This window comes from Xenopus tropicalis, chromosome 2 (assembly GCF_000004195.4).
Source record: "Xenopus tropicalis strain Nigerian chromosome 2, UCB_Xtro_10.0, whole genome shotgun sequence".
Taxonomy (NCBI): Eukaryota; Metazoa; Chordata; class Amphibia; order Anura; family Pipidae; genus Xenopus; species Xenopus tropicalis.
Genome location: NC_030678.2, coordinates 176341203 through 176356419, shown reverse-complemented (window position 1 = coordinate 176356419; position 15217 = coordinate 176341203). Strand labels below are relative to the sequence as shown.

At 43.3% G+C, this 15217-nt stretch overlaps 2 protein-coding genes across 2 annotated transcripts; both read left to right on the top strand.

Moving 5' to 3' along the window:
* The first annotated feature begins 6870 nt into the window (after positions 1 to 6870).
* LOC100498381 (olfactory receptor 51I2) lies at positions 6871 to 7764 on the top strand. Its single transcript, XM_002941555.2, has one exon. The coding sequence runs from the start codon at positions 6871 to 6873 to the stop codon at positions 7762 to 7764; it is 894 nt and encodes a 297-aa protein (XP_002941601.2).
* Positions 7765 to 12696: 4932 nt separating this feature from the next.
* Positions 12697 to 13644, top strand: LOC100498544 (olfactory receptor 52N2). Its single transcript, XM_002941556.3, has one exon. The coding sequence runs from the start codon at positions 12697 to 12699 to the stop codon at positions 13642 to 13644; it is 948 nt and encodes a 315-aa protein (XP_002941602.3).
* Positions 13645 to 15217: the final 1573 nt, after the last annotated feature.

Here is a 15217-nt window from a genome sequence, read left to right as displayed (position 1 = left end):
TAACTGGCCTTCAGGCTGGGCCCCCTTAGCCCATAACAAGGTTACAGATATATAGAAACATTGGGGTAACAGTCACCCCGCTATAGTTCCAGGGGTACCCAGGGCACAAATAAGCACTCACCCCAAATCCCCCCCTAACTGGCCTTCAGGCTGGGCCCCCTTAGCCCATAACAAGGTTACAGATATATAGAAACATTGGGGTAACAGTCACCCTGCTATAGTTCCAGGGGTACCCAGGGCACAAATAAGCACTCACCCCAAATCCCCCCCTAACTGGCCTTCAGGCTGGGCCCCCTTAGCCCATAACAAGGTTACAGATATATAGAAACATTGGGGTAACAGTCACCCCGCTATAGTTCCAGGGGTACCCAGGGCACAAATAAGCACTCACCCCAAATCCCCCCCTAATTGGCCTTCAGGCTGGGCCCCCTTAGCCCATAACAAGGTTACAGATATATAGAAACATTGGGGTAACAGTCACCCCACTATAGTTCCAGGGGTACCCAGGGCACAAATAAGCACTCACCCCAAATCCCCCCCTAACTGGCCTTCAGGCTGGGCCCCCTTAGCCCATAACAAGGTTACAGATATATAGAAACATTGGGGTAACAGTCACCCCGCTATAGTTCCAGGGGTACCCAGGGCACAAATAAGCACTCACCCCAAATCCCCCCTAACTGGCCTTCAGGCTGGGCCCCCTTAGCCCATAACAAGGTTACAGATATATAGAAACATTGGGGTAACAGTCACCCCGCTATAGTTCCAGGGGTACCCAGGGCACAAATAAGCACTCACCCCAAATCCCCCCCTAACTGGCCTTCAGGCTGGGCCCCCTTAGCCCATAACAAGGTTACAGATATATAGAAACATTGGGGTAACAGTCACCCCGCTATAGTTCCAGGGGTACCCAGGGCACAAATAAGCACTCACCCCAAATCCCCCCCTAACTGGCCTTCAGGCTGGGCCCCCTTAGCCCATAACAAGGTTACAGATATATAGAAACATTGGGGTAACAGTCACCCTGCTATAGTTCCAGGGGTACCCAGGGCACAAATAAGCACTCACCCCAAATCCCCCCCTAACTGGCCTTCAGGCTGGGCCCCCTTAGCCCATAACAAGGTTACAGATATATAGAAACATTGGGGTAACAGTCACCCCGCTATAGTTCCAGGGGTACCCAGGGCACAAATAAGCACTCACCCCAAATCCCCCCCTAATTGGCCTTCAGGCTGGGCCCCCTTAGCCCATAACAAGGTTACAGATATATAGAAACATTGGGGTAACAGTCACCCCACTATAGTTCCAGGGGTACCCAGGGCACAAATAAGCACTCACCCCAAATCCCCCCCTAATTGGCCTTCAGGCTGGGCCCCCTTAGCCCATAACAAGGTTACAGATATATAGAAACATTGGGGTAACAGTCACCCTGCTATAGTTCCAGGGGTACCCAGGGCACAAATAAGCACTCACCCCAAATCCCCCCCTAACTGGCCTTCAGGCTGGGCCCCCTTAGCCCATAACAAGGTTACAGATATATAGAAACATTGGGGTAACAGTCACCCTGCTATAGTTCCAGGGGTACCCAGGGCACAAATAAGCACTCACCCCAAATCCCCCCCTAACTGGCCTTCAGGCTGGGCCCCCTTAGCCCATAACAAGGTTACTGATATATAGAAACATTGGGGTAACAGTCACCCTGCTATAGTTCCAGGGGTACCCAGGGCACAAATAAGCACTCACCCCAAATCCCCCCCTAATTGGCCTTCAGGCTGGGCCCCCTTAGCCCATAACAGGGTTACAGATATATAGAAACACTGGGGTAACAGTCACCCCGCTATAGTTCCAGGGGTACCCAGGGCACAAATAAGCACTCACCCCAAATCCCCCCTAACTGGCCTTCAGACTGGGCCCCCTTAGCCCATAACAGGGTTACAGATATATAGAAACATTGGGGTAACAGTCACCCTGCTGTTTGGTTGAACTTCATGAACTGGGTTGCTATGGCCGAGCGTCTGCTGATAAAGCCGAGATCACCATGAGCAAAGCCATAGGCAGGAGCGGCGTAAGACCTGCTGCCCCAACACTGGAGAAGTGGAAACATGTCCTCTGGGATAAAGAACCCGCACTACACCATCTGCTAAAGGAATCTGGGTTTCTGCCAAGAGAACACTTCCTGCTTTCCTGCTGGTGGAGGAGGAATAATGTTCTGGGGCTGTTCTTCATGGTTGAGGTTGTGCCTCTGGGATTACTCTCCATCGTTGCTAAAACATAAAATAATATTATAGAGAATGTTGTGTTTCCAACTTTATGGCCGTAGTTTGGGGGGTCCTTTCCTGTTTCAGCATCGCAGTGTAAGGTCCATAAAGAAACGGAGCAGAAGAATTTGTTTGGCCTTCACAGAGCCTAGACATGAACCCCATGAACCCCCTTTAGGATGAAATGGAATTCCTACTGCCAGCCAAGCCCTATTGTCCAAAGTCAATGCTCTTGTTGCTTATTGGTGCAAACACCCATAGTCATGTCCCAAAGTCTATGGGGAACCTTCCCATATCTCCATATTAATGTCCATGGTTCTGAAATTAAATGTTCAACAAGAACATTATAGTGGCATCTTATATGCAGATTCTAAGAGTCTGCGCCCAGTCCCCTCCATGGACTTCAGGAAAAAATCCTTGCAGACCTGCACCCCCCATCTAATAAGCTTAACCAACTACGTGGCTGATAGACTTTTTGAGGTTCTCCTCCATCTCCTTCCTTATGAAATGGAGCAGAAGAATTTGGTTGGCCTTCACAGAGCCTAGACATGAACCCCATCAACCCCCTTTAGGATGAAATGGAATTCCTACTGCCAGCCGGGCCCTATTGTCCAAAGTCAATGCTCTTGTGGGTTATTGGGTTCAAACACCCATAGTCATGTCACAAATACTATGGGGAACCTTCCCATATCTCCATATTGATCTGAAATTAAATGTTCAACACGAACATTATAGTGGCATCTTATATTCAAATTCTAAGAGTCGGTGCCCAGTCCTCCATGGACTTCAGGAAAAAATCCTTGCAGACCTGCACCTCCCATCTAATAAGCTTAACCAACGACGTGGCTGATATACTTTTTGAGGTTCTCCTCCATCTCCTTCCTTATGAAATGGAGCAGAAGAATTTGTTTGGCCTTCACAGAGCCTAGACATGAACCCCATCAACCCGTTTTAGGATGAAATGGAATTCCTACTGCCAGCCGGGCCCTATTGTCCAAAGTCAATGCTCTTGTGGCTTATTGGGTGCAAACACCCATAGTCATGTCCCAAAGTCTATGGGGAACCTTCCCATATCTCCATATTAATGTCCATGGTTCTGAAATTAAATGTTCAACAAGGACATTATAGTGGCATCTTATATTCAGATTCTAAGAGTCTGTGCCCAGTCCCCTCCATGGACTTCAGGAAAAAATCCTTGCAGACCTGCACCCCCCATCTAATAAGCTTAACCAACTACGTGGCTGATAGACTTTTTGAGGTTCTCCTCCATCTCCTTCCTTATGAAATGGAGCAGAAGAATTTGGTTGGCCTTCACAGAGCCTCGACATGAACCCCACCAACCCCCTTTAGGATGAAATGGAATTCAGACTGCCAACCGAGCCCTATGTCCAAAGTCAATGCTCTTTTGGGTTATCGGGTTCAAACGCCCATAGTCATGTCCCAAATTCTATGGGGAACCTTCCCATAATAGTGCAAAGGGAGGGGCTTCTCCATATTAATGTCTATGGTTCTGAAATTAAATGAACAAGAACATTGGGTCATGGTGCTCATGTGTCCGTATACTAACGGCCATGTTGCGTTCCTTGGTGGTGGGATCCCCCATAGACGTTCCTCAGGGTATAGGCATTTGAGGGTTTATTTTGACTCTATTTCTGACTCTGATTCCAGGGGAAATATCTTCTGTCGAAATAAACGGATTTAATATTAACAGCTTCATAAATCCCAAAGCACCTCAGGCAAATGTATCAAGAGAATAAAGAAATCCCGGTTATTAAAATTCAATTTGTCGACGGCTTGTAATTGGCTGAGACGATGAGATTGTACAGAGGCTATAAAGACCCATGGAGAGACACGTCCCCGAGACAGCATGAGGAGTGCAGGGCTCCTTGGAACCAAAGAGACAACACACATAGCCGGTGAGTGTCCAATGATAGTGATGGGGGAACTCTGACAGTGTGTCTGCGGATGGAATTCATTTAAAGGGGATATAAACCCTGCTGCACCAATGAGAATTGTACTGATAAATAAGTTGATTATAAATGCAAAAGAACTGCCCAATGAGAATGCTGATTCCCAGCACTGTGTCAGGCCCCTTGCTGGTACCTTACATATAGAGATAATGATGGCATTTTCTCCCCTCATTATATGGCACAGGAATCAGACATGGGGATAAAGGGACAGACTTGTTCAGTGCTGGGAAACTGTGCTTATTGCTCCCAACTCCAATTGCAGGAACAGAGAACAGGGAGCCGGATTTACTCACATCAGCTGGGATTCTCATTGGAGGATTTTTCGCATGTTAAAGCAGTCGCTGGCTGTGGGGATTTGGGGGAAAGTTTTATTGGGCAATATTGCTTTAAGAATACAGCCCTGATGTTGCTGGACTACAGCTCCCAGCATGCCCCAAGCTTCATTATATGTTACATTATTGTGGGATTTGTAGCCCAGTAACAACTGAGTAACGTTGGGTTGAGCCGCGCTGGGCAGCAGGGTTTGTATCCCCTTTAATATATTATCTGACATGTTTAAACTGTTGCACCAAGTCTATAAAAATGTTTCTGAGACCATATTAAATTAATAAGGGTTGTGTTTACTAACATTGGAGGTAATTATCACTAGTGATGTTGCCCATAGCAGCTAATTAGCAATTCAATTTAAACAATCACCTACAAGTTAGAAAACGATAGAAAAGCTTTGTTGCTATGGGCAACATCACTGGTGATAATTACCTCCAATGTTAGTAAACACGCCCCTTAGTGCAAATTTTACACACAGAATTCATTAATTAGTAAACTCTCTTTTGTACTTGGATAACATTAGTATAATGTGCCTCATTGGTCAGTTTGCTGTAAAGTACAGTATGCCCACTAGAAATGTCAATATGGTAAAAGGCATCTTAAATGCTAACTCAGTGACTGCTAATATCCTTATCATTTACAGTAGGGGGTACATTATCCCTTATAATACATGAGTGATACTCAGAATTCCCTGTATAACTCAGCCTGCAGCCTTGTGCCTTTATATGGGCACAGAACCCCTCAGTGACTGCTAATATCCTTATCATTTACAGTAGGGGGTACAGTATCCCTTATAATACATGAGTGATACTCAGAGTTCCCTGTATAACTCAGCCTGCAGCCTTGTGCCTTTATATGGGGGGCACAGAACCCCTCAGTGACTGCTAATATCCTTATCATTTACATTAGGGGGTACATTATCCCTTATAATACATGAGTGATACTCAGAGTTCCCTGTATAACTCAGCCTGCAGCCTTGTGCCTTTATATGGGGGGCACAGAACCCCTCAGTGACTGCTAATATCCTTATCATTTACAGTAGGGGGTACATTATCCCTTATAATACATGAGTGATACTCAGAGTTCCCTGTATAACTCAGCCTGCAGCCTTGTGCCTTTATATGGGGGGCACAGAACCCCTCAGTGACTGCTAATATCCTTATCATTTACAGTAGGGGGTACATTACCCCTTATAATACATGAGTGATACTCAGAGTTCCCTGTATAACTCAGCCTGCAGCCTTGTGCCTTTATATGGGGGGCACAGAACCCCTCAGTGACTGCTAATATCCTTATCATTTACAGTAGGGGGTACATTATCCCTTATAATACATGAGTGATACTCAGAGTTCCCTGTATAACTCAGCCTGCAGCCTTGTGCCTTTATATGGGGGGCACAGAACCCCTCAGTGACTGCTAATATCCTTATCATTTACAGTAGGGGGTACATTATCCCTTATAATACATGAGTGATACTCAGAGTTCCCTGTATAACTCAGCCTGCAGCCTTGTGCCTTTATATGGGCACAGAACCCCTCAGTGACTGCTAATATCCTTATCATTTACAGTAGGGGGTACATTATCCCTTATAATACATGAGTGATACTCAGAGTTCCCTGTATAACTCAGCCTGCAGCCTTGTGCCTTTATATGGGGGGCACAGAACCCCTCAGTGACTGCTAATATCCTTATCATTTACAGTAGGGGGTACATTATCCCTTATAATACATGAGTGATACTCAGAGTTCCCTGTATAACTCAGCCTGCAGCCTTGTGCCTTTATATGGGGGGCACAGAACCCCTCAGTGACTGCTAATATCCTTATCATTTACAGTAGGGGGTACATTATCCCTTATAATACATGAGTGATACTCAGAGTTCCCTGTATAACTCAGCCTGCAGCCTTGTGCCTTTATATGGGGGGCACAGAACCCCTCAGTGACTGCTAATATCCTTATCATTTACAGTAGGGGGTACATTATCCCTTATAATACATGAGTGATACTCAGAGTTCCCTGTATAACTCAGCCTGCAGCCTTGTGCCTTTATATGGGCACAGAACCCCTCAGTGACTGCTAATATCCTTATCATTTACAGTAGGGGGTACATTATCCCTTATAATACATGAGTGATACTCAGAGTTCCCTGTATAACCTTATGCTGATTATTTTGCAATATGGGGGAACATTATGGAAGATTTCAGGGAGAATAAACATGATTATGTTGCCCTTCACAGGAACCATTACCACAAAAAAGGAAAGAATATGCCAAATGCCACATGGTCTCATCCCTCAGTATTAACCTTGGGCTTCGCACAAATGACCAGCATAAAATATCTCTATTGCGCCCTTGCGTTGCTTGGGTTCCTGATGATATTATTGGCCAGTGGAAGTGTCATTGCGGCGGTTCTGCTGAACAAGAGCCTACAGGAGCCCATGTACATCTTCGTCTGCGTCCTGTGCGCCAATGGAATCTACGGGAGCGTTGGCTTCTTCCCCAGTTTGTTTGTGAATCTGATTGGTGAGACGCAGACGATCACTTACATTGGGTGCCTGATTCAGATGTTCTGTATCCACACTTACACCGCCGCTGAGATGTCTATCCTGGCCCTTATGGCGTTTGACCGCTACTTGTGCATCTGTAACCCCCTGAGATACAACGGCATAATGACCCTGGCCGTGGCCTACAAACTCATAGTGGCCGCGTGGCTCTTTGTTTTAATCCCATTCACCATTCACTTCATCCTGACCATCCTGCTTCCGCTCTGTGGCTCGTCCATAGTAAAGATCTACTGCGATAATTATTCCCTTGTGAAACTTTCCTGCGTTGACACCACAGTCAACAACATCTACGGCCTGTTCCTCACTGTGGCCATGGTCGTCATGGTGCCGGCATTTATAGTGGCATCTTATATTCAGATTTTAAGAGTCTGTGCCCGGTCCTCCATGGACTTCAGGAAAAAATCCTTGCAGACCTGCACCCCCCATCTCATAAGCTTAACCAACTACGTGGCTGATATACTTTTTGAGGTTCTCCTCCATCGCTTCACTTTGAAGAACCTTCCCTATGAGCTCAGAATCATCATGTCGGTGCAAGCCTTCGTGGTGCCTCCACTTCTAAACCCTGTCATTTATGGACTGAAAATGAGAGAAATAAAGCTCAGGATAGCGCATATGTTCCATATAAACAAGATAAGAGTGCAAGAAGAATAAATTATAAAGTTCATGCTGCTTTTGAGATTTTTGATTACAAGAGACATTATGGGGCCAATTTCCTTTGTTTTCTGAAAAAAGTTTACTTTTTTTATGTTTTACTTCTTTCAAGGTTAACGCATGTGTTTTTTGGCAGTATGCGACTGTTGTGTCTTTGTTTTAAATTTTTTTTAGATAATTCTGAGTATTTTCTCAAAAAGTTCGAGATAATTCTGAGTATTTTCTCAAAAAATCGAGATAATTCTGAGTATTTTCTCAAAAAGTGCGAGATAATTCTGAGTATTTTCTCAAAAAATTCGAGATAATTCTGAGAATTTTCTCAAAAATTCAAGATAATTCTGAGTATTTTCTCAAAAAATTCGAGATAATGCTGAGTATTGTCTCAAAAAATTTGAGATAATTCTAAGTATTTTCTAAGAAAAATTCGAGATAATTCTGAGTATTTTCTTAAAAAATTCAAGATAATTCTGAGTATTTTCTCAAAAAAATTGAGATAATTCTGAGTATTTTCTCAAAAAATTCAAGATAATTCTGAGTATTTTCTCAAAAAATTAGAGATAATTCTGAGTATTTTCTCAAAAAAATTTGAGAAACTAACAAGCATTCAAGATTTATAAAAATATGTGACTTTTTTAGGCTAACGAAAGGTACGCCAGGTTTAAGCTGCCGAGAACAATTGAGTCCTATGAAGGCTTGGAATAGTAGAGAAACAGTAGAATAGTCAGAAACAGCCTGTCCTTTACACATTTTCAAGGGAAAGTCAAACGCATCATTGTTTTCTATTTCATATTATTGTTTTCCAAGAATGATCGCTAATGATCATAAAATGGCTGCTGGAGCACTTCCTGTTTGGGAAAAATAAAGAGGATTCATGGAAATGAACGGCCATTGAAATTTCATGAATTTCTAGAATTTTTCAGCAGAAAAAAAATCTTTATTTTGGGAGAATAAACTTGATATTTTCATTCAACCCTACCAACATTATCGTGACATTAAATAAATGCAAGTGTTTTATTTAGAAAAATACCAAATCAAGTTTATACGTGTCTCTACCCCTTGTTTATAGCCTACATATTCTAACAATGCAAGAATAGCTGTGGGGGTAATCAAAATACATGATTCCATCTTGGGTGGCCTTAGAGAAGTTGCAGGGGGTGGTGGGGCTCAGCCTAAAGGGCATTTAGGATGAGAATTAGGTTAAAAGGACATTTGCTCTCATATATACACTTGACAGCCTAGTCTGAAGGTCAGTTAGGATGAGGTTTGGAAAGAATGGCCATTTGCACTTCTAGATACACCTGAAAGCCCAGCCTGAAGGCTAGTTAGGGTGACATTTGGGGAGAATGGCCATTTTCTCTCCTAGATACACTTGAAAGCCCAGCCTGAAAGTCAGTTAGGATGAGGTTTGGAAAGAATGGCCATTTGCACTTCTAGATACACCTGAAAGCCCAGCCTGTAGGCTAGTTAGGGTGACATTTGGGGAGAATGGCCATTTTCTCTCCTAGATACACTTGAAAGCCCAGCCTGAAAGTCAGTTACGCTGAGGTTTGGAAAGAATGGCCATTTGCACTTCTAGATACACCTGAAAGTCCAGCCTGAAGGTTAGTTAGGCTAAGGTTTGGAAAGAATGGCAATCTCCACTCCTAGATACACCTGAAAGCCCAGCTTGAAGGCTAGTTAAGGTGACATTTGGGAAGTAAGGCCAATTGCTCTCCTAGATACACCTGAAAGCCCAGCCTGAAGGTTAGTTAGACTGAGGTTTGGAAACAATGGCCATTTCCACTCCTTCTCTGACTTGTGTCCTCCTAATCATCTCCCTCTATATCTGTCAGGGATTTAAGTGGTGGCAAGGCTGTAGTCATGGGAGATGAAGGTAGGACTGCACAGGAAGGAAGGTAATCCTTCACAGGAGCTCAGGTGTCTTCAAAGGCTAAGGCAGATGTTGAGGGCTGGCACAGGTGGAGGCAGCTATTGAGGGGCTTGCACCTGAAAAATCTGCTGGAGGGCGGATGGCCCATGAGCAGATACTGGAGGCTGGGCAGCCAGGAAAAGTACTGGAGGAGGACCAAAAACTACAGGACCAAAACAAGGAAGAATGAGATCAAGCAAGAGCTAGAGCAGAGGTTGAGGCACAGTACTTAAGCCAAAACTACCTTAATGCTTAGGCCAGGAAATGAGGTACAGGAAGAGCTTAACTAGGGCTGACTCTAACTGGCCGGTCTCAAATGACCAATTAGACTGCAGGGATGTTGTAGGAAAGGCAAGTGGAGGAGTCAGAATTAGCATGAAACTGCTGGCTGCTCTCCAAGCCCACTAGTAAAGACAGAGCAGCCAGTAAGCAAGAGGTTCCAAGTTCAAATCTTGCCAAAGCCTGATAATATTCCAAAAAATAGATGTCCTGTTTGTCTCTGATTTATGTTCTGTCACCTCCCCTCCCCCCCCCCCCCCAGCTTCTTGCTTTTTCAAGCGGGCACCCCTCATAACAATAACGCTTTTGGTGTGCCCATTGGATAGGATGGTCCTTAGCATGTCAGTGTAAGAAGCTATGGCAAATAAAACCATTTAAAAATTGAGTAAACCCAGAAAATCTCAATAAGCATGAGAAAGGCTGGATCCTAGATTCTATTGAAGACTGAATCATGGCATACATCTGCCCCATTAGTAAAACCAATTATAGGCAATTGAGGCAATGCCAGTGTGATACAAACACAGGGGAACTGTTGGCTCTGTGCCACCTCCGATACCAGAGAGAATAGAACTCAAACACCATATAAACCAGTGATACAGACAGTCTGACGGGTACCGCAAGCTAAACCACCCTTTGCTGTACCAGGGGGTAAGTACCCAGCTCTGCTAGGGGGTAAAGCTTCCTATCTGGGATTTTGGCACAATTATGGCAGCGAGCATTCTGGGTATAAAGGGCTTCAAACCTGAATTGTTGTTTTACTTGGTTCCACTACTGAAGCCTGGGATAAACGGGGTTAAATATGCTGAACTTACGTATATTATTGTAAACAGATACACCGTTATGCTTTTGCTAAAACAAATGAATCTGGAAAGATTTTTCACCAAAAACTCGATATTGTAGTAGTGGTTTAATTATTATTGCACTAATTCCTGTTAACTGAGAGCTTATTGGACAATAATGTATCTAATAGGTCTTTAGTTATGCCCTGTGGAGCCCAAAGCTGCCCGGCATATTCTTATGGGGCAGAACCAGGGCTGAGTACAGGGGAAGAATGCCCTCTCCTCCCATAACTCTGTCCCCCATTTAATAAAGGACAACACCTTGGTGGCCCTTCCTGCTGCTGGCTGCCATTGCTACAGCCAAGAATATTACCCACAGATCCCTCTGGGTCCATCTCCATCAGGATATCACCTATCTTAGTGCCATTAAGCAAGTATCAACCCGCTGCATTGAAGATCCCCTTGTAAGGGGGCAGCGACCAGGAAGGTCCTGCATAGTTTTTTTATCTTCTTCAAGCCCAGATACATTGCTTACAATTTCAAAGTGGACCCAATAAAGAACCCTGTAGAACTTACTGTAGGACCCTAACCAATTAAAGAATGTGCAACTTCTCTCTATACAGGAGCTTTCAGCCAATCCCATACCCTTGTACAAAGGGTATCACCATGGCCAACAGACATTTGGAAATGGTGGGAAGCTGACCTCTCTGTATAGGTCAAAACCCTACCCATGACTGCATTTTAGAGCCAAGACAGAGTCCATTATTGATTCCAATGTGAGGAAAACACTATGTTGCCCGGGTACTAGAACTCTTTGTCTATAGTAAGTTTAACCCCTACACAACTGAGTACTAAGATTACCTTTAACTTAAGATAGAAAAGTTCAGTTCTAATGAACAACGGAGTTATAAATGTCTTTACCTGCTCTTGTCTATCCACCACCAAAAGCACTAGGACCTCAATTTGCAGACAAGACGGCCCACACTCTGTTACCAAGAGGGACAGTATGAGAGGTTAAATAGCCCTAATGTCTTTATATATGTGCAGACTACTCATTGTAGACAACCCATATACACATTTTAATAAATCCTTCCTTGGCCCACAAATGATGATATATTCTTGGAGATCTCCTTGAGTACCAGCCATGATTCCTATGCAACAGGTCATTTGGTCACAGTTCAATCCCAAGTCATGTCTTCTCCTGCCTGAACCCCATACTTTTTATCTTTAAGGCTAACCCTGCCCATCTCTAAACATAACCTTGGGCTGCAGGTCATTTGGATCCTTTACCTCATTGTCACAGTGCTTAGGGCTCCAGGCTCCTCAACCTGAACATCTAAAATTGGTTTGGGCATAATTGCAAAAATACATTTACTAATACACATAAGCAGTAAAGCAATTTTGAGATTAAGGAATAATCAATCATCTGTACCACCAATCTATATTTCTATTTATTATAGACAAGCTAACACAGAAGACAATATAGGGATAATGAGACTTCAAGCAAATCTGTGGGAATTGAGATTTTATTTGGCCATACGCACACAATATAATCTTGTACAACTTTTGGGCCGTGTGTGGGCTCTGAATTATCCCGATAATCTTGGTACCACAGGGATCGGCCGCTTAGTCAATCGGACAGGTTAGAAAATTTTGTTCAGATAAGGATAAAATCTGAGCATGTATTGTGTATCTTATGGTATCCTTGTGGGGCCTACAATGCATTTCTGGGACGTCACTTTCATACGATTGGTGTCTGACTATCAATTTACGTTCAGAACATCCTCTTTCTTTTTTTTGGTACTTCATCCAACAATTTCAATCTGAAATTGATACCCGAAAGTATTGATAGACGTACATATGAAGGATATCAGAACGTTCGTTGGAAGAAGACTAAAGTCTGAACATGTATGGCCACATGTATAGTTTAGAATTGATACTCTCCTTGTTTTTGCAGAGCAGAACATGCAGAAGAACCTCACCCAGTCCCACCCTTCCATACTTACATTGTACTTTGGGGAAATGACACAAGCAAGATATTTATACAGCGTTTTAACACTGATTGGGTTCACAGTGATTGTGCTCGCCAATGGGGCAGTGATCATTGTCATAGTGTTACACCAGACTTTGCACAAACCAATGTATATCTTCATTTCTCTTCTATGTATCAACTCTCTGTACGGCTGCTTCGCTTTCTTCCCCAGTCTGTTTGTGAACCTGCTCTCCACAACCCAAACCATTTCCTACATTGGTTGCATTACCCAAGTATTCTGCCTCCACACATATGGTGGCTGTGAGCTGTCCCTGTTGACTATCATGGCTTTGGATAGATATGTGTGCATCTGTAATCCTTTCTGGTATAACCAAATCATGTCCTTACCAACAGTCTGCAAGTTGGCCATGGCCGCCTGGCTCATTGGCATTATTCCAGTTTCAACCTTTGTCCTGATGACCATCAGACTTCCCTTGTGTGGCAATCTAATACTCAAGATCTACTGTGACAACTGGTCAGTAGTTAGACTCTCCTGCATTGATACAACCATCAACAATATTTTTGGCCTTTGTATCATTGTTGGGTTTCTTACAGTGATGCCAGCGTTTATATTGTTCTCTTACGCTGAGATCCTGAAGGTATGTATGAAGTCCTCAAAGGTATTCCAAGCCAAAGCCTGGCAGACCTGCGCTCCTCATATTATATCCGTCATAAACTTTATGGTTATAAGACTCTTTGAGTTTCTCAACAATCGCTTAAGCCTGAGCAGTTGGTCGAACAACTTGAGCATTATCATGGTAGTGCAAGCGTTTGTCCTGCAGCCAGTCCTAAATCCGCTCATTTATGGACTGAAGCTGAAAAAAATTAAGACAAAGATGATCCAGTTTTTTTTTCAGAAAACATATGGAAGTGAGCGCTGAAGGCAAATTAACTGGCCAAAAGGGATTGGTTGTTCTACAGTTCCCAGTATTGGCACAGGAGAGCACTTTATAGGTCAAGCAGTAAGTAAAGAGTTTTTATATTTCCATGTAGGTTCCACAAAGCCTCAACACTTCAGATGATGAGATCAACTGTTGAGTAGTTGACCAATAATGTTTCCATGCCATGGCCTCTGTAATATAAAGCAATTTTTGTACCTGTCTACGGCTGTGTCAGAACTCTCTGCTTAGTGCTTTATGGTTGTCTTAGTGTCCTTCTACATTAAAGATGCACTTTTCAGTCTCCTTGTTCTGTTCCACTTGCCCCATTCGGGGTTGGCATTATTGCTCACAACGCTCATTACAGGGTTTTTTTTGCAAGTTCTAGGGTGCTCTGTTCCGGTATAACTTGCCCTTACTCTGTTCCTTGCCTTGTTCCTTTTGTAGGTCACAGTTTGCACTCCTCTTCCTTATCCGATTCCTGTTCTCCACCTGATTCCTGTTGTTAGGTTGGCCTGGGGTTCTGGTCCTTGTTTTTCCTGGGCAATTTTCTTGTCATATCTCTTGTCCTGCCCTTATCTTTCCTATTTATCTCTGTTTGTCTTTTAGATCTGATACCTGATTATTGACCCTTAGTCCAGTTGACTTTGTTGATATCTATTTACACTTAACCTTAGACTGTTTGTGCATATTCTCTTACTCAGTACTGTATTTTTGTAGAAGAACATGTTTACACAAAAGGAGACAAGAAATCCCGTATTTCTTTTGATAGAGGACTCAGTGCAGCATTTCTGTGAGTGCTTATGGCTGTATTTACATAGAACATTTCGATAAAACTACTGAGTTTTTACCTTTCCTTCTCCTCGATACCATCATGCACTTAGAAATGTTGTGGTACGTTTGGGACATGCTGGGTAAGTGCTATCCAATCCTCATACAGGCAAAACAACTACAGAAATATAAAGCACTGTATCGGACCAGATAAATAAGAGGATCATGGGAATATTTAGCCATAAAAGAAGATGCAGAAGTTACTCTTCTGCTTTTTGGCCGGCCAATAAATCTGGGCAATAGAGAAAGGGGAACTCAGTGGAACCTCATTTTTACTCTTCTCATGGGACCAAGTTGGACTTGGTGTAAATTGAAGGAGAATATTAGGGATGAGCGAATCTGTCCTGTTTTGCTTCGCCATAAAATTCACGAAACGGCGAAAAATCTGCGAAATGCATTTTGTGCGTGATTTTTTTTTGTCGCCCGTGCTGTTTTGATGTGACCGTGGCCTTTTCTTTACAAGACCACGCCCAATTTGCCGTGCAACATAAAAAAATTCCACGCAACAAATTTTTCTGCTGAGAATTTTCACGGAAGTTTCACAAAACAATTCGCCAATTGCAAAATGCAGAAATTCTCTGCGAATCCATGCCTGGCGAAAAAATTTGCTCATCACTGGAGAATATATATTCCAAGAGATCTGACTGTATATTCTATTCAGATGCCCTAGCAAAGCCCAGTTCTGAGCATACAAAAACATTTTTAGGTGAAATAATCCAGAAGAAAATACAACAAAAAAAAAATT

What these genes read in the sequence shown, in the direction of transcription:
- LOC100498381 (XM_002941555.2), top strand. Translation starts at nt 6,871, where the DNA reads ATGACCAGCATAAAATATCTCTATTGCGCCCTTGCGTTGCTTGGGTTC.
- LOC100498544 (XM_002941556.3), top strand. Translation starts at nt 12,697, where the DNA reads ATGCAGAAGAACCTCACCCAGTCCCACCCTTCCATACTTACATTGTAC.